General features: G+C 40.7%; 1 protein-coding gene across 10 annotated transcripts in view; it reads left to right on the plus strand.

Moving 5' to 3' along the window:
- Positions 1 to 20202, plus strand: part of SH3KBP1 (SH3 domain containing kinase binding protein 1) — a 345587-nt gene that overhangs the window by 118166 nt on the left and 207219 nt on the right. For all 10 annotated transcript variants that reach the window (XM_060292550.2, XM_070044699.1, XM_060292553.2 and 7 more), the window contains one exon: positions 17779 to 17902. In XM_060292550.2, the coding sequence (XP_060148533.1) occupies positions 17779 to 17902 (124 nt within the window). The remainder of the gene's footprint in view (positions 1 to 17778; positions 17903 to 20202) is intronic.

Consider the following 20202-nt stretch of genomic DNA (forward strand, 5'->3'; position numbering starts at 1 on the left):
CCAGTCTTACTGACTGTGTGTGCCATGTGCACATGTGCGCGTGCATGTGCGTGTGTGCGTGCGTGTGTGGGGGGGGTGGGAGAGAGAGAGAGAGAGAGACTGATTTATAGTTATGCTTCTAACTCCTTGTGATAATTAAAATGCTCCACCTATCATTCCTGTAAGCTTGGTATGATTATTTTTATTGCTACAGTATCTGTTTCCAAGAAATGTAAGAATTTCACCCCCCTCTTCCCACTCCTTTTGTAATATGAAATGCCTCATTACTTAGCAGTTTTCTGCTGATTGTACAGTTTAGCATTTGATCTTTTTGTTAACCACAGTCAGGTGACCACACACAGGGTAATTAGATTAACCTGCCCCTCCTCCTCTTTACTGAAACAACATAAAATCTGGTATTCTGTTGGCACATGCTTTCCTTAGATTAATGATCTTGGAGTTGCTGCATGGAAATTTGCATAGCTCCCTACAGCTCTGAGAAATGAGAATGCCCAGCTGTCTAAAAGCTTTAATCAGGAAATGAGCAAGAAATGACATTGTATTGTCACAGGCTTGGAATAATGTATTCTTGACAATCGAGTGATCCTGGATGGAAATGTGTGTAAACAATCTTTCAACAACCAGTAAACAGGTGCTTTTTTGTTGGTAAAAATTCAAGGATTTCTTTACTTGGGAGTGGCTTTCAAATCGTTGGCTCTCACACTAGTCCCTTCTGGAAGTTTACTCTATGGTCATTTTCCTTGTCTCTCCTCTTTTAAATGGCAGTTTATGGAAGTTGACCTTTTGGAGCAAGGGAAGGGAAGCATTAGGAATGTACACGGTTTGTGGGCGGAGCGTGCTGTAACTGTCAGGCTTGGCTAGAGGACTGCCCGGTAATCAGTCCTCACCCAGCACTTCCCCTTTTAAAAATTGAATAAATTTGGTGTGTAACATTCTGTAAGTTTAAGGTGTACAACGTGTTACTTTGATACATTTGTGTATTGTAATATGGCGGCCAGTGTAGCGATATTTTTCACATTACATAATTATAGTACAGTATTATTGTCTGTATTCATTATACTATGGATTAGGTCTCTATGGCTTATTTACTTCTCATTACAAATTTGTACCCTTAAACACTGTCACTCTTATCACTACCCCCTATCCCCTGGCAAGCATCATTTTACTCTCTGTTTTTTATAAGTTTAACTTTTTATTTTTTAATTTATTTTTTATTGAAGTATAGTTAATTTACAATATAATGTTAATTCCTGCTGTATAGCAAAATGACTCAGTTATACGCATATGTACATTCTTTATATGTTCTTTTCCGTTATGGTTTATCCCAGGAGAGTGAATATAGTTCCCTGTGCTTTAGGACCTTGTTGAATTTTTAGATTCCACATATAAGTGATATCATACAGTATTTGTCTTTGTCTGACTTATCTCGCTTAGCATCACGTGCTCAAGGTCTATCCATCTTGTTGCAAATGGCAGGATAGCTTCCTTTCTCGTGGCAGAATAATATTCCATTGTATATGCACCACATAGTTTTTATCCATTCATCTACTAATGGGCATTTTGGTTGTTTCTGTAATCTTGGCTATTGTGAATAATGCTGTGATAAACATGGGAGTGAATATATCTCTTGAAATCCTGTTTTCATTTCTTTTGGGTATATGCCCAGAAGTAGAATTGCTGAATCATATGGTAGATCTATTTTTAATTTTTTGAGGAACCTCCATATTGTTTTCCATAGTGGTTGGACCAACTTTAGATTCTCACCAACAGTGTATGAGAGTTCCCTTTTTACCACATCCTCGCCAGCACCTGTTGTCCCTTGTCTTCTTGATGATAGCCATTTTGACAGGTGTGAGGTGGTATCTCATTGTGGTTTTGATTTGCATTTCCCCTATGTTAAGCATCTTTTCATGTGTCTGTTGGCCATTTTGTTGTCCTCTTTGGAGATATGTCTGTTTAGTTCTTCTGTCCATTTTAAAATCAGATTCTTTTTTTGAGTTGACTGAGTTCTCCATATATTTTGGAGATTAACCCCTTATCTAATATATGGTTTGCAGAATTTTTCTCCCATTATGTAGATTGTCTTTTGATTTTGTTAATTGTTCCTTTTGCATTGCAGAAACTTTTGAGCGGTAGTCCCATTTTTTTTCTTTAGTTGTTTGTACCCAAATTATTGCCAAGACCAGTATTGATGATTTTCTTCCCTACATTTTCTTCTAGGAGTTTTATGGTATCAGGTCTTATGTTTAAGACTCACTTCACTAATATGATAATCTCTAGGTCCATCCATGTTGCTGCTAATGGCATTATTTCATTCTTTTTTATGAGTAAGTAATATTCCATTGTGTGTGTGTGTGTGTGTGTGTGTGTGTGTGTGTGTACACACACACACACACACACAATGGAATATTGTAGATATGGTAGAGAAGAGATGGTGTGTATCTTACACCGTATATACCATATCTTCTTTACCCATTCATCTGTTGATGGACATTTAGGTTGCTTCCATGTCTTGGCTATTGTAAACAGTGCTGCTACGAACATTGGGGTGCATGTATCTTTTTGAATTAGAGTTTTCTTTGGATATATGCCCAGGAGTGGGATTGCAGAATCATATGGTAGCTCTATTTTTAGTTTTTTAAGGAACCTCCATACTGTTCTCCATAGTGGCTGCACCAGTTTACATTACCACCAAGAGCATAGGAGGATTCCTTTTTCTCCACACCCTCTCCAGGCATTTGTTATTTGTAGACTTTTTAACTGATGACCGTTCTGACTGGTGCGAGGTGATACCTCATTGTAGTTTTGATCTGCATTTCTCAAATAATTAGCGATATTGAGAATCTTTTTTTAAATTAATTAATTAATTTTTGGCTGCGTTGGGTCTTCATTGCTGTGCAGGCTTTCTCTAGTTGCAGCGAGCGGGGGCTACTCTTCCTTGTGGTGCGCAGGCTTCTCATTGCGGTGGCTCCTCTTGTTGCAGAGCACGGGCTCTAGGCACACGGGCTTCAGTAGTTGTGGTTCACGGGCTCTAGAGCACAGGCTCAGTAGTTGTGGCGTGCGGGCTTAGTTGCTCCGTGGAATGTGGGATCTTCCCGGACCAGGGCTCAAACCTATGTCCCCTGCATTGGCAAGCGGATTCTTAACCACTGTGCCACCAGGGAAGTCCCTATTGAGAATCTTTTCATGTGCCTGTTGATCATCTGTATGTCTTCTTTGGAGAAATGTCTATTTAGGTCTTCTGCCCATTTTTAGATTGGGTTGTTTACTTTTTTGATATTAAAGTGTATGATCTGTTTGTATATGTTGGAAATTAATCCCTTGTCGGTAACATTGTCTGCAAATATTTTCTCCCTGTCCATAGGTTGTCTTTTCGTTTTGTTTATAGTTTCCTTTGCTGTGCAAAAGCTTTTAAGTTTAATTCAGTCCCGTTTGTTTATTTTTGTTTTTATTTCCATTACTCCAGGAAACTTTACTGAATTCATTGATGAGCTCTAGTAGTTTTCTGGTACTGTCTTTAGGATTTCCCATGTACAGCACCATGTTATCTGCAAACAGTGACAGTTTTACTTCTTTTCCAATTTGGATTCCTTTTATTTCTTTTTCTTCTCTGATTGCTGTGGCTAGGACTTCCAAAACCATGTTGCATAAAAGTGGTGAGAGTGGGCATCTTGTTCCTGATCTTAGAGGAAATGCTTTCAGCTTTTCACCATTGAGTATGATGTTAGCTGTAGGTTTGTCATTTATGGCCTTTATTATGTTGAGGTATGTTCCCTCTATGCCCACTTTCTGAAGAGTTTTTAATCATAAGCGGATGTTGAATTTTATCAAGAGCTTTTTCTGCATCTATTGAGATGATATGGTTTTTGCTCTTCAGTTTGTTAATGTGGTGTATCACATAGATTGATTTGTGGATACTGAAAAATCCTTGCATCCCTGGAATAAATCCCACTTGATCATGGTGTATGATCCTTTACGTGTATTGTTGGAGTCAGTTTGCTAGTACTTTGTTGAGGATTTTTGCATCTGTGTTCATCAGTGATATTGGCCTGTAATTTTCTTTTTGTGTGTGTGTGATATCTTTGTCTGGTTTTGGTATCACTGTGATGGTGGCTTCATAGAATGAGTTGAGAAGTGTTCCTTCCTCTGCAATTTTTTGCAATAGTCTAGGAAGGATAGATTTTAACTCTTCTCTAAATGTTTGGTAGAATTCACCGGTGAAGCCATCTGGTCCTGGACTTTTGCTTGTTGGGAGTTTTAAAATTCCTGATTCAATTTCAGTACTGGTAATTGGTCTGTTCATATTTTCTATTTCTTCCTGGTTCAGTCTTGGGAGATCATACCTTTCCAAGAATTTGACCATTTCTTCTAGGTTATCCATTTTATTGGCATATAGTTGCTCGAAGTAGTCTCTTATGATCCTTTGAATTTCTGTGACGTTGGTTGTAATTTCTTTTTCATTTCTTATTTTATTTATTTGTGCCCTTTCCCTCTTTTTTTCTTGATGAGTCTGGCTAAAGGTTATCAATTTTGTTTATCTTTTCAGAGAACCAGCTTTTAGTTTCATTGATCTTTTCTATTGTTTTTAAACTCTCTATTTCATTTATTTCTGTTCTGATCTTTATGATTTCTTTCCTTCCACTAACTTTGGGTTTTGTTCGTTCTTCTTTCTCTAGTTGCTTTAGGTATAAGGTTAGGTTGTTTATTGGAGATTTTTGTTGTTTATGAGGTAAGCTTGTTTTGCTATAAACTTCCCTCTTAGAACTGCTTTTGCTGTGTCCCATAGAGTTTGGATCATTGTGTTTTCATTTTCATTTGTCTCTACATATTTTTTTGAATCCCTCTTTGATTTCTTCAGTGATCCATTGGTTGTTTAGTAGCATACTGTTTAGCCTCCACATGTTTGTGTTTTTTGCAGTTTTTTTCTTGTAGTTGATTTCTAGCCTCATAGCGTTGTGGTCTGCAAAGGTGCTGTTTTGCTGATAAAAGCATGCTTTTTTTTGCTGATATGATTTCAGTTTTCTTAAATTTACCAAGGCTTGCTTTGTGGCCCAGCATGTGATCTATCCTGGAGAATGTTCCATGTGCACTTGAAAATAATGTGTATTCTGCTGCTTTAGGATGAAATACTCTATAAATATGAATTAAGTCCATATGGTCTAATGTGTCATTTAAGGCCTGTGTTTCCTTATTGATTTTCTCTCTGGACCATTATCTACCATCCTTCTTTGTCTCTTGTAACAGTCTTTATTTTAAAGTCTGTTTTGTCTGATATAAGTATTCCTACTCCAGCTTTCTTTTGACTTCTATTTGCATGCAATATCTTTTTCCATCCCGTCACTTCAGTCTGTATGTGTCTCTAGATCTGAAGTGAGTCTCTTGTAGGCAGCAAATATATGGGTCTTGTTTTTGTATCCATTCAGCCAGTCTGTGCCTTTGGGTTGGAGCAATTAGGCCATTTACTTTTAAGGTAATTATCGATATGTATGTTCCTATTGCCATTTTGTTAATTGTTTTGGATTTGTTTTTGTAGGTCTTTTTCCCCCCCTCTTTTTTTTTGTTCTCTTCCCTTGTGACTTGATGACTATCTTTACTGTTATATTTGGATTCCTCTTTCTTTTTTGTGTGCACATCTATTATAGATTTTTGTTTTGCAGTTACCATGAGGTTTTTGTATAGGAGTCTATATTTTTATGCACTAGTTTTAAGTTGTTGATCTCTTAATTTCTGAGACCTTTTAGATACCCTGCATTTGTACTCTCCTCCCCTCACGATTACTTTTTTTGATTTTATATTTTACATGTAATTGTTCTGTGTATCCCTTAACTGCTTATTGTGGATACACATGATTTTACTACTTTTGTCTTTTAACCTGCCTACTAGCTTTGTGTGTGCATAATATCCTACCTTTATTGTTTGTTTGCCTTTACCAGTGAACTTTTCCATTTTGTAATTTTCTTGTTTCTAGTTGTACCCTTTTCTTTTCTGCCTAGAGAAGTTCCTTTAGCATTTGTTGTAAAGCTGGTTTGGTGGTGCTGGATTCTTTTAGATTTTGCTTGTCTGTAAAGCTTTTGATTTCTCCATCGAATCTGAATGAGAGCCTTGCTGGGTAGAGTATTCTTGGTTGTAGGTTTTTCTCTTTCATCACTTTAAGTATATTGTGCCACTTCCTTCTGGTCTGCAGAATTTCTGCTGAAAAATCAGCTGATAGCCTTGTGGGAGTTCCCTTGTATGTTATTTGTTGCTTTCCCTTGTTGCTTTTAATATTCTCTCTTTATCTTTAATGTTTGTTATTTTGATTACAATGTGTCGTGGTGTATTCCTTGGTGGGTTAATCCTGTATGGGACTCTGTGCTTCCTGGCCTTGGGTGACTGTTTCCTTCTCCAGGTTATGGACGTTTTCAGCTATTATCTCTTCAAATATTTTCTCAGGCCCTTTCTCTGTCTCTTACCCTTCTGGGATCCCTATAATGTGAATATTAGTGTGCTTGATATTGTCTCAGAGGTCTCTTAAACTGTCCTCATTCTTTTCATTCTTTTTTTCTATTTCCTGTTCACCAGCAGTGATTTCCACCACTCTTTCTTCTAGCTCACTGATCTGTTCTTCTGCCTCATTTAATCTACTATTGATTCCTTCTAGTGTATTTTTCATTTTAGTTTTTGTATTCTTTAATTCTGTTTGGTTTTTCTTTATATTTTGTAATTCTTTGTTAAAAACTTGTAATTTCTTGCTCTGTGCATCCATTCTCCTCCCGAGTTCTTTGATCATCTTTACGATATTACTCTGAAGTCTTTCTCAGGTAGATTGCCTTGTATTTTTCCATTAAATTATTAGTCTTAGAAGTGGTTGTGACTGTAAAAATTAACATTCAGCTAGATGCATGTACTGTTTTCACTTATATCTGACACACAGTAGGTACTCAAATAATGGTTAAAAGAATATAGAGCTAATGATAATGGCTAACATTTATTGAGTGCCTGCTGGCCAAGATTTAGTGAGTGTCTGGGGATGAAAGATGAGTGAGACCTATTTCTTACCCCTGAGGCACTTACAAAGTAGCTGAGAGAGAGACTTTGGGACTCATACAGTGGTCAGTGCTGTGGCCGGGAATCCAGCAAAGGGCCACAGACGCACAGGCTCTTAATCATCATCAAAGCTGTTAAAAAGATGACAGGAAAAAAAGATGGAAGAAATGGCTGTTGGACCTTGGATGTCCCTTCTTCTTTTTTTCTTCAAGAGCGAGCTGTTTACCTAGCAAAACACCCAATAATTTATGTGTTTCAGATAGTACTGCTTCATGGAGTAGGTATGATGCTATCAGAAACATTTAAAATTTTTTCTGGAAGAGATTGATGGAGAAGGTGCCCACTCCTTGGGGAGCTCAATTTGACATTGTTTAATTAACCTTTTTGAGTATAATTAACCAATCCCAAACTGTTTAACTCTTGTAACTTGAACTCTGGGCACCAAAGCAGAATGTATTCTTCCCATGATAAAACTACAAGAAAGATTTAATATCGCCTCTTTATATGCATTTTATTTGTCTTTATCGGTTATTGTCATGCCATTAATTATAATTATATTTCCATAATGTTGAATTTTGTATGAAATAATTGAAAAAACAATTGATTATTGGGCCTGGCATGATTTCTCTCACATCTTAACTTTCCTGTGTCCCCTTCTTGATGAAATACGTGGACTGAAGAGCTTTCTTTAAAGCTTTGTATCTGTTCATATATACTGCTCTCACTGTGACTGGTTATGTTGGGATCTTTCAAATTAGCAGTGGAAATGATATAATCAAATTATATTAGGGGGCAGTGTCAATTTATCTCTTGTTTGCAGAAAAAGTAGCAGTCAATAGTCTAATGATTGGGAAATACTAAACACATTTTAATTATTAATTTTTAAGTCAGTTAAAATTTTGTCTAGCTAACAAAGGCACATGGTACCAATTAAAAGGGACAAAATATGTTTTCCCTGTCTCTCAGCCACCCTGTTTCCCCCTCTGAAGGCCTCAGTTATCAGTTTGTTATTCTGTATTACACAGTGAGGCATGCATACAAACTCACACAAATGCTTGCATACATTATTAGGCTTTTTACCTAGTAACATGTCTCAGTGTATATTCTTATTGGCACTTATGGACCAGCCTCATTCTTGGAGAGAGTTGCATGGTGTGGATTCATGGAACCAGTTCTCTAACTGACACACGTTTACATTCTTTCAGTCTTTTGCTAAGTTAAGCAATGCTGTAACCATTAATCTTGTACATATGCCACTTTGCACATGTGCAAGTGTATTTGCAGTTTGAATTCCTAGAAGTGGAAATACTGAGTCAAAAGGTGTAGGCATTTAAAATTTTGATAGATAATTGCCACATTGCTTCCCACAGAGGTTGTACCAATTTATACATCAGTTTATACGCTCAGTGGAAAGTACAAGTGGGTATCTTTCTCTACATCATTGCCAACATTATATTACCAATTTTTTTGATTGTTGCCGATATGACAGATAAAAACTATATCTTGCATATCAGTAGGGCTAAGAAATCCACTGGGTATCAGAGAGGTCCATTGAGAAACTTTATGATATTTAATATCAAGAAGAAAAGGTATCTTGTAATTAACAAGTTATTTACATCCCTCCCTATGTAGACTGTCAGCTTCTGGAGAGTTTTGTGCTTGCTGTTCTCTGTATCTCTCATACTTATTCTCTGTGTGAGTACCAGTTGTATGCCAGGCATTGTGCTACGTGCTGTGTAAACATTCTAACACAGAAGGTACAAATGCTACAATTTTCATTTAAGAAAATAGCCAAAAGGATTCAGGGTTGTTCTGTGTAGTGAGTACTGCTCAGATATGGTCAGATGAATCCCACTGTAATTTGCATTTCTCTTATGAGCATAGTTAAGCATCTTTTCATGTGTTTGAGTCATTTTTTTCTATGAATTGTCCTTTGCTATTTTTTGTTGGGTTATTGATCTCTTTGCTGATACTTTGTGGAAAGAGGTCTGTCTTTATAACAGGCAATATTCTCGCGCTTTGACTTTTGTCTTTCTTGATAAAGACTTTTGTCTTTCTTGTCTTTCTTGTCTGTCTTTCTGTGTTGTATTTATAGTTTTCTGTAATCCATCAACCCTTTCTTCTGTGGCTTCTGGATTCTGTGTCAGTGTCAAAGAGTCTTTCCCACTCTGAGATTGTAAAAATCTTTCTCTCATGTTTTCTTCTAGTGTTATTAAGGTTTACTTTTTAAATGAGTAAATTTATTTTGAATATCTAATATTCATAGTCTAAAAAGAAATGGTATTGCTTGTTTAAATAAATGAGGCACTCTGTGAATTTTCTTTTCTTTTCTTTTCTTTTTTCTTTTTGCTGTACGCGGGCCTCTCACTGTTGTGGCCTCTCCCATTGCAGAGCACAGGCTCCGGACGCGCAGGCTCAGTGGCCATGGCTCACGGGCCTAGCCGCCCTGCAACACGTAGGATCTTCCCGGACCGGGGCACGAACCCGTGTCCCCTGCATTAGCAGGTGGACTCTCAACCACTGTGCCACCAGGGAAGCCCTGAATTTTCTTACTCTATCTTCTTCCTACCACTCTTAAGCCAGATCTGTATCCTCTTAGGTGAGAAGTTGATTGTGATCCAGTGAGCACCAGTTGTATCATTGTAGGGATGATTCAGATTTCCATGTTGTCATAGCTTTGGGCTGAACTGAAAATACTCCCCCTTGCCTGTAGATAGCTATCTTGCCCATAACACTCTGTGAAATTGGCCATTCATTTGACAAATATTTATTAAGTGCTCACTAAAGCATGTACAAACAGTTGGTTAGTATTGATACCCTTTGATCCAATGGTGGTAATCTAGCTGTTTAGCAGGGCATGGGCATATATAAAGGCATTGACTGTCATGCAGGTAATTGTGTCTTACATCAGGAAGCTATGTCATCTCTTCGGAACGTGAAGGTAGCCGGTCTTATATTTGTCCGGAATCTAGCACTGGCTGAGCTCTTTGCAGCATTCATTCCCATCCTGCAGGTCGAGAGCCTCTTGCCTGGGCTTGTGCTATTGGTGATTCTTGGGAGATAATACTACAAATATATAATAGTGTAGATAATGCAGTTGAAGATTTACATAGAGACATAACAATAGGTATCCTGTTACTTTAAAAGAATTAGTTTTGAGCTGAAAATATCTTAGGTGTCTTTATGATGATATTTCAGAGCACTTTTCTAAGTGGCAATGAAATTTGGAAATGTAAGAAAGCCATTGTGATATGAGACATCAATGTGGTTTCACTATGTACTTTTCAGGGGAAGTTATGAAATATTTCAAGCATTGGAAAAAGAAAGTGAATAACAAATACCAGTGTGTTCACCACTCTGCTTTATCATATCCTCATATTTTGCCATATTTACTTCAGATATTTTATATACATTTTCTTTGCAATTGTTTCTAATGAACTTGGCGCATTTTGTGGTTCAGCGGCATGGGTATTTCAAAAAATATTGTGGGGCTTCCCTGGTGGCGCAGTGGTTGAGAGTCCGCTTGCCGATGCAGGGGACACGGGTTCATGCCCCGGTCCGGGAAGATCCCACATGCCGCGGAGCGGCTGTGCCCGTGAGCCATGGCCACTGAGCCTGCGCGTCCAGAGCCTGTGCTCCGCAACGGGAGAGGCCACAACAGTGAGAGGCCCGCGTACCACAAAAAAAAAAAAAAAATTGTGATAATGAGATGTATTTTTTTAAAGAAATGGAGTCTTACAGGTAGAGCTGAAGCTCCCTTGGTGTCTACTATTACTTTCTGGATACTTGCCGTGTCTTCCCAGGTGTTTTGAGACTGACTAGCCTATTGTGAAGGGAGCCAAATTCTGGGAAAGCACAGTCTCTGCGAGCAGGGAATGTTCATGGGGTGGCTGCTTCTTAAACTTGCCCTTTGTGTGCAGAGCGGGCAGAAAGATATCATGCATGTGTGTGACGGGGGCGGGCTGGCGCTGTGCTCTTCCAGGATTCTGTATCTATTCAAAACTCTCTTGATCAGTAGATTTGGGGTAAGGGTTTGTTTCCTTTTATTTCCTGCCAGTGGTAATTTTGCAGAAAGATTTTCCATGAACTAGTGTAGGGGGCACTAGTACTAGTGATCCCATACCCACATCTAGCTCTAAAGGAAACCTTACCCTTCAGAAAGAAACAGACCATGCTTGAGGGCAGGCGAGGGCAGGCTGACAAACGATGCCTCTTCTCCCTGCCCTGCATCAGCCCTGAGCTTTAGGGGACCCTGCCCAGCCTCACTCTAATGCCAAGGGAAGCCCGGGACCAGCATTTCTTGCTGGTCAGGGCATCACCGAGCTCCCCTGGTATTAGTGGCACCAGCCTGCTCTGTGTGCCTGTATTCTTGGTGGCAGGAGACAAGGAATTATTGTGAGATGTGAGGAAAGCAGCTGAGGTGGAGAGGAGGGGCGCCTTGGAGGGAGCCGAGCCACTCAGCTGATTGTGTCAATTAGATGAGATGCCCCTTGGTTCACCTACTTGGTAGGGTGCATCTGGCATGTTCTGACCATTTATCCCCTTAATATTGATCCCAGAAGGCTTTCCACCCCCTGAGATGAATGTTAAAACACCCAAGCACTAGCTTTTCTGGTTTTTGACCTCCTAGGATGAAATATTAGCACATTTTGATTGAAAAGAGTCTGTATTCTTCTGGTTTACGCATTTATGTTGTTCTTTTTACATTGAAATAGCATACAGTGAAGCGCAGAGATCTTAGAAATACAGCTCAATGAATTTTTAGGTGTTTGTACACCTGTGCAAACCATCACCCAGACCAAACTGTAGAACATTTCCATCCTCCCAGCAGGTTGTCTTGTACCCCTCCCAGTCAGTACCTTCCCAAGGGTAACTGCTATTCTGAGATCGCTCACCATTGATTAGTTCTGCCTGTTGTTAAACTTCACATAAATGGAATTGTACAGTATGTGATCTCTTGGGTGTGGCTTCTTTCACTCAGCATTCTGACTGTGAACATTCATCTGTGCTATTAGGTGTAGATCTCTCTTTTTTTTTTGTAGCACTTACTATTTAATGATGACATTAATAATGATAATAAGTAATCAATTTGTATACTACTCTCCAATTCACTCTTTAATCCTGAAGACACCTCTATGATGGTGCCAAACCATTTAGCATTAGGCTTCTTTTAGGGATGACAAAAGAGCTGCTTAGAGGCTTTCACTATTGCCCGCAAGGTCACCCACCTGATAAATGATGATGCCAGGACTGGTTCTGTTTTTTTGACTCACAGCAGCGTTCTTTCCATCCACTGTGATACCTCTGTCTTAACTTGTGTCAAGGTTGGTAGAAAACTTAAAGGATGAGAGGAGGGAGGGGCCCCCCGACCAGACCTTCACTGATGTTTTACTGTGTAGTATTTTGGTTAATTGAAAGAAGTTAAGGTTCAACTGAGCCAACCCTCTAGCACCTGTATAGTATGTAATGGATGGGGGAGGGAGAGGCAAAGAGGTAGTTGACTGGGCTTGTCTACCAGCCACATCCAGGCAGTTCCACTTATCAGAAAACAGACGATGCTAGTTGAGCTCCAGTTGTGTACAAATTATGCCTTTGCCCAGTGAGGCTGCTGTTTGCAGGCTGCTAAATGTGTCACAGAGAATTTTTGCTAGAGTGGCATTATTGGGGCTTCTTGGCCTCCAGATGTGGGTAAGCCATCTCAGACTCTGATCAGCATTCTGCTTTGGGAAGCAGAAATGGTGTGAATTCTCCTCTCCTTTCCCTCGGGGGGTCCTGGCAACAACAACTTGAGTGTCATTGGAGCATCGATAGTTTATTGATGGCCTCAGTTTTACTGTACAAGCCGAGTTTCCATTGTTAAGACATTAGCTTTGAGATAAACTGGGTTTCCTTTACCTCCTAAAGAGGTTTGCTGATACCCCGACTATTCTGTTGTGTTTTAAAGCAAGTAGAATCATTGCTGATTTATATATGTGGGCAGGTATGAATTTCTGTAAGCCCCCTTGGCCCACAGCTCTGGTCCAGGGTGTAGTCTCTACCAGTGAGATAGTAGGATCCATGTTCTTAACAAATGGTTAAAAGTCTAGGCCTTGTGGTTAGAAAGCTGAGACTGAGGGTTGGGGGCAAGGAATGCTCATACCCAGGAAGTCTATAGAGTCCCATGACCTGGATCAGAACCTCGGAGAGCTCCAGGGACAGGGATGCTGGCAGCTGTAGGCAGGCAGGAGTTAGTGCACTGCCAAGTCCACCCTCTTTTGCAGCAAAGAGCTTTTTTGTGTGGATGATAAGGGTCTTCAAGGATTTCAGCCTTTGTACTTGTGGGCTTATGGATAAAGCAATAAATCAGATTCTTTAGATGTGGAGGAAAGTGAAATTTTCCACTGGAGCCACCAGTGGGGTGATTTTGACTGTCCCTGCTATAGCCATGACACTAGTTCTTCCTGGGAGGTGAGGTGTAAGCAAGAGAGCTCTGCCTAGAAGGCCTGCAGCTGGATCCCACGGCCTGCCCTGCCCCCTACTAGCCTTGTAGCCTTTTGATGGTCTTGCATCCTCTCTGACTGAGTCTCATGATTCTTGTCTGAAAAAATATATCAGTCTAGAAAAAACAGGATTTCTTTCAGTAACAAAATGAAAATGTTATCGTGAGGAGCAGGCGAAAAAAGATCTGTTAAAGCACTTTAATTTATATAAGGCCTTGCGAGTGTAAGGTTGTGTCATTACCGGCATCGTCACCTATTTTTGGAGCCTACCAATAGGAGTCCATGACATCAGATGTCTATGAACATCAGGGTGTTCAAAAAATGCACTCCTACCTTGCATTTGCATGGTAATTGGTACCCTGGGGTCAGCATGTATGTCAGATAGTTTGAGCCAGAAGTGAGTACACAGGGACATGTGGCTTGCTGTGCAATTTGAAAACTTTTTGAAGGAAAGAGCTTGCCCTGTGGTCTTTTGGAAGTAACTGGAGGGTTTCAGTAGGAAAGTGACAAGAGCAGACAATTGTTTTAGGAAAGTGTCCCTTGAGGCAGTGTGGAGGTTGAGAGGGGAGGGGAGGGACTGGAGGCAGGCAGGACTTGGGGGGAAGAGTGGTTAAGAGATGAGCTCTGAAGCTAGACAGGTTGAGTTCCAATTCTGGCACCTACTTGTTTGACCTCGGACAGATTTCCTTAGCTCTCTGTGACTTGGCGTGTGCATCTGTGAATAGGGCTGTTATTGCAGGTTAAAAGTTGCAATCCAGGTGCAGCTCTTAGAGGAAGCTTTGGCACATGGCAAGCTCTCAAATGTAAGCTGGTATTCATGTGTATTTTTTACTGTGGTAAAAATATATCTATAACATAAAATTTGCCATTTTAACCATTTAAAAGTACAGTTCAGTGGCATTAATTACATTCACAATGTTGTGCAACCGTCACCACTGTCTGTTTCCAAAATTTTTCATCACCCCAAACAGAAACTCCATAACCATTAAACATTAACTCTCATCCCCCCATCCCCTTACTCCCTGGTAACCTCTAGTCAATTTCTGCTTCTATGATTTTGCCTATTCTAGGTGCCTCATATACGTGCAATAAGACAATATTTGTCCTTTTGTGTCTGGTTTATTTCACTTAGCATGATGTTTTCTAGGTTCATTCATGTTGTAGCATTATCAAAATTTTATTCCTTTTTAAGGCTGAACAATATTCTATTGTATGTATATACCACATCTTGTTTATCTGTTCGTCTGTTGATGGACACTTGGGTTGTTTCTACTTTTTGGCTACTGTGAATAATGCTGCAGTAAATGTTGGCATACAAGTATCTGTTTAGGTCCTGCTTTCAACTCTTTGGGGTATATACCTGGGAGTGGAATTGCTGGGTCATACAGTAATTCTGTGTTTAACTTTTTGAGGAACCATCATACTGTTTTCCACAGTGACTGCACCATTTTACATTCCCACCAGCAATGTACAAGGGTTCCAGTTTCCCCACGTCCTCATCAACACTTGTTTTCCTTTAGAAAAAAACCCCAAAAAACCTAGCCATCTTAGTGGGAATGAAGGGGTATATCGTTGCGGTTTTGATTTGCATTTCCCTAGTGAATTATGATTTGAGCATCTTGGCGTGTGCTTACTGGCCATTTGTCTATTTTCTTTGGAGAAATATCTATTCAGGTTCCTTGCCTGGTATTCATGTTTTTAAGGCAGCTTGGGAGGAAGGAGAGAAACAGATTGAGGAAGTAGATAGAGCCCAACTGGGTGGCTGGTTAGATACGAAGGTTAACGCTGAGTTTTCCAGCCTGGGTAAGTGGGTTGATGATGGGCTGTCAAGCAAGATAGCTCCCGTCTCTCCCAGAGAAGGGGCCGGTTGGAGGGACGATGTTGGGTTTGGGTGGGACTGCGTTGAGCCTGGTGTACCTGGGTGTTGGGCAGATGGAGAGTCCAGGATGCACCGCCATGCCTACATGTCTGATTGGTGTCTTTGGAAAAATGCAGGGCATATTTTAAGTTTTCTCCTCCCTGCTTGAATCTAACAAGCAACTTAAGAAATTAGGTCATCATGAGGCTTACGTATCTGGCAAATGGGAACAATCATTGGAGGGACAACAGAATCTGAAACTTATGAAGCAACCTCTCTCCTGTTGCTCGTTTCTCAGCCCTTAAGCACCTGCATGATGAGATCAGTCCTTCAAAGCTCACGGGTTGCTGCTCTGAAGCCTTGGGTGTGAACATTCTTGGCAACCATAGCTTCTCAGGCCTTCTCCAGTGACTACCGTAGTCTGTCAAACATCTGCACCCCCTCACCCCTGCCTAACTGCATCGTGGTTAGTGCTAAGCAAGTGCTTACCATGTCACCTGCAACCCACTGAATTTCTCTGAATTACTCCTTGGCAAAATTGGATGTTGTATCACTGCGTTATGTTGTGTCTAGGTGGGAAATTTGTGTTTGCACAGTCATACCCGCCCTACAGTGGAGAGTGATGTTTGAGCAACTTCTCTACCCCCAAAGAAGCAACGATTGGGGAATGAGGCCCTGTGGTGCCTTGTTTACTTCTAGAGCCATAGCAGGCTGGCAGCCATCACTAAGAAAGCATCCTTTCATGCGGCTCAGGCTGGCAATGTTTGCAGATTGTCCCCTGATGCCATCTGCCTGTGAGGCTGCAGAAACCCCCAGCAACTGCTGTTCTAGCAGGTGCCGGGGCTGCTGAGGTGGGAGTGCGTGTACACACACACGCATGCACACTGCTTTGTGCTGGGTTGGCCTGAGCCGCCAGCTGAAACTCTCAACCCAGCAGAGCACCAACCGCAGTTGCTGGTTTCCGGTGAGGCCCTCATGAGGGAGAGAGGGCGAGGCTGTTGTGAACAGAGCCAGCAATCGGGGAATTGGATACGGTAACTAACGCTCGGGTGTGTAGGAAGCTGCCAGGCGGTGGCTATGTTTTGACAAGCTTTTGTTCTGTTTTTTCCACCTCTGCCCAGGCCAAATTGTAGCCTCCCACCAAATTTTCCATCTTCATGTTCATTCATAGAAGGACCCATGTCCAATTCTTGTGCCAGGCTCTTTCTAGAGAACACATCTCTCATCTTTGAGTCCTTCCTGCCACCCAGCCGTGCTTTGGCTCTAGCCCCTTAGCTTTCTCTTTTTCCCAAGTCAGTGTGATCATGGATGCAGACAAGCCCAGAACCCACCCTGCCCAGATCTGCACTTTGTGAGTTACTATCATTTCCGGCTATTAATGCTTTTGGAAAAAAATATGTAAATTATTCGAATATCAATAATTTGAAATAATTGTATCAGGCATCAGGTTTTAAAAATCCAGATCTTAATGGAGCTTTGATAAGAGACCACCTGGTGTAAACTTTTTCTGTAAAGGGCCAGGTAGTTTTCGCTTGGATGTCTGTTCCAACTACTCAACTCTGCCGTTGTAGCATCAAAGCAGCCATAGGAAATACCTAAACGAAATGAAGGGGATTGTGTTATAATGAAACTTTATTTACAAAAACATGTGGCGGGCTTAGTTTGCCGACCCCTGGCTTAGAATGATCGTCTTTATTTTATTTTATTATCTTTTATATTTTTCTCTCTGAGGAATTAAAAAGCCAGAGGAACTTGGTAACTGTAAATGAACTGAAATCATCTTCTTTTGGGTTTAGCATAATTGTGAGCACAATGGTGATTTGGGAATATACTTCTTTAAACCCCTGTTGGGAAGAATAGAAACCAGAAGACCTTTGAGGGGCGATTCTGCTTGGCCAAAGATTGTCATTGTTCAAAAAATAGAACAGGCTATCATTTGGAGCTGTATGGTGGCCTTTTTGATCCCTTGGAATGAACATAGTCACAGAAGGTTGCATTGTATTGGACATTATTACATTTTATAGGACCAGGTGCTTGTCTAATAAATGTAAGGAAAACAAACTACAACATACAGGAAATGGTGTTTTAAAAACGTTTTGCTGACAGGGAGATCGGCTCAGTGCTTTGTGACCACCTAGAGGGGTGGGATAGGGAGGGTGGGAGGGAGACGCAAGAGGGAGGGGATATGGGGATATATGTATAGGTATAGCTGATTCACTTTGTTATACAGCAGAAACTAACACACCATTGTAAAGCAATTATACTCCAATAAAGATGTTAAAATAAAATAGAATAAAATGTTATGCTGAGTTGAGGTCACTATAGTTCATTTCCAGAAAGCTGAAGCTTAACATAGTCAGAGACATTCTAAAATGTTAAACTACAATCTTGTTTTCCTTTTCTCTGTCCTCACAGGAAATAAAGAAAGAGATGAAGAAGGACCCTCTCTCCAGCAAAGCTCCAGAAAAGCCCATGCACGAAGTGTCCAGTGGAAATGCGTTGCTGTCTTCTGAAACAATTCTAAGAACCAACAGGAGAGGTATGGCAAAGAAGAAAGAGCCCCTCCCCACACACAAACCCAAACTGGAAACTTCTGGGTGAACTGTATCACATTTTGCATTGCTGGAAAATTGAATGGCGTTTGCCCTTTTGTTTTTGATTTTTGTATAAATTGGGGGTGCATACACACTCACGCACACGGCAAGTAATGATCCAATAACTATACTAAAGGGAACTAATAAAAAAATTTTCTTGACAGTGGGAAAGTAGACTAAATTTGTAAACGATGATTTTTCTAGGACTTTAGCTTTCGCTTTCGTATCTATTTCTTTTGGCTGAAGGGTGACTTCAGAGAACACTGTGATGCCAGCTGAGCCGGGCACGTCTGGCCATGCTCTCTTTTTAATGTAAGGGCAGGCTTTAGCAGGGTCTTTCTCTCTCTAACCGCTGGGCTCCGCCTTGTCTCTCTCGGTTTAGGAGGCAGTATTTACAGAGATATAGCTCATCCATCCATGTGTCTAACCAGGAAACCTTTCACCATCTTGTTTCCCCCTTCTGAGGCCTCAAGGCAGATTTTTCAGGTATCAGCTTGTTGGAGTTTTGTTTTCTCCCCTATCTGCCCTTTGTGACATTGTTGTGTGAAATGGTAGGAGAGATTCTATAAGATGGCAGAGACAACCCGACTCAATTCTATACTGAAATGGAAACTGGATTGCCTCAGTTTCTCCCGAGCCCATCCTCCCCATGGACCAGGCCGGGTGCACACTGAGCACGCCCGAGGTAGATTAGCTTTCAGCTGCAGGCTTTTCAGGGGCTTATTACTTCCTTAAAGAGAAACATAGAGCTGTTCAAAAGCAGGAGCCGGAAATGTATTAGCAAAGAGTTCCATTAAAAGGAAAAAAAAGGCAAGTTTACATAACCATGGGGAAGAACAGCTAATCTTTCATCAAATTTAGGCTGCAGAAGAATTTGTCCAATAAACTGTCCATTGATCATAGTGCTTGAGACTTCAGCTTTGTGTCTGTCTTCCTTCCTGCTTCTTCCTCTACCCCCTCCAGCTGCCCTGGGTTACATTTCCTTTTTTGAATTATTCAGATGAAATATTGGCTGGAGGCCCACGCTGTTTAGCAGCTATAGGATTTTCTTTCTTGTTTTTTTTTTTTTTAAACCCCATCCTGCCAATGGAGGGGATTTCCCATTTTAAGAATTTTTTTAGGCCTACCTAGCTCTAAAACTATAGTCATCCCCCAGAGCACCTCCTGCATTCTTGCAAATAGGTTCCAGAACTCCTGAGGCCTGCCCTCGTTGGACTTGGAGAGCTAGAGTTCCCTTGCTGATCTGAGCCTCTCCCGTTTCTCCTGATGCTCCTTGGGTCAGTGGGCCGAGGAATGGCATACACGTAGACCAGCGGCAAGGCCTCTCTGGCCAGCCTTGTTTTTGTAAAGCAAATAAGAGAATTAAGGTAATTCATTAATTTAACAAGATAAGGGATTAATTAAGTTAAGGAATAAAGGTGATTATCCAGGTAAGTTCGACAAAATTACCTGAGAGCTTTAAATCAATGAAGGAATCGAACTTTTTAGATAATTGTCTCTTTACAACGAAAAATCTGACCTTTGAGGTCCCCTACAGAATTTTTCAGTAACCAGAAAATGGCATTAAAGGGACCGGCTTACTGACTTAATGTTTTCTTTCTAAGCCTCCACCTTAGGCCGACAGCCTGATTATGACCAGCTTTTTACTCTTAGGTCCTAATCTGCCAGTGGCTCTGAGACCATAGCACATGGGGGCGTCCTGTAAATATGAAACACATAACAAACCATCTTCATTCTGGCCCAGGCTTCATACTGACCCCCGGGTCACCTGGGCCACACATAAATTTCCAGTTGAAGGGAAGAATTGTGTACCAGGGCCAGTGCCGTCTTTGGCCCCGCCCCCACCCACCAGAGCTAACAATATCCTACTGCTCCTTATAATAAACAGCAGGCTGGATTGATTGGCCTTGTCAGGCCACATAAATAGTTCATTGTGCTGAGCTCAAAAGCTACATTTTTTTCCCACCCCAAATCAGTGAAAAACCACTTTTTCTCCCCCTTAAAACAAGGATCAGAGGCTAAATCTGTGGGACGATTCTAGTCACTTGTAAACACTTCCGTCCAACTAATTTTTCAAGTTTTATGAGTTATCATAAATGACCGAAGCCTCCTCCTTCCCTTTGTTTCCATCAGGCTTTGTCCCTAGAAATCTCTTGGATGTTTTTGTCTGTTGCTGTTGTTATGGAGGGAAGTTGCTTTCAGAGTTTAGTAACAGGCTAATTTGATTCACTAACATGGGATTTTC

Source organism: Globicephala melas, chromosome X (assembly GCF_963455315.2).
Source record: "Globicephala melas chromosome X, mGloMel1.2, whole genome shotgun sequence".
Classification (NCBI taxonomy): Eukaryota; Metazoa; Chordata; class Mammalia; order Artiodactyla; family Delphinidae; genus Globicephala; species Globicephala melas.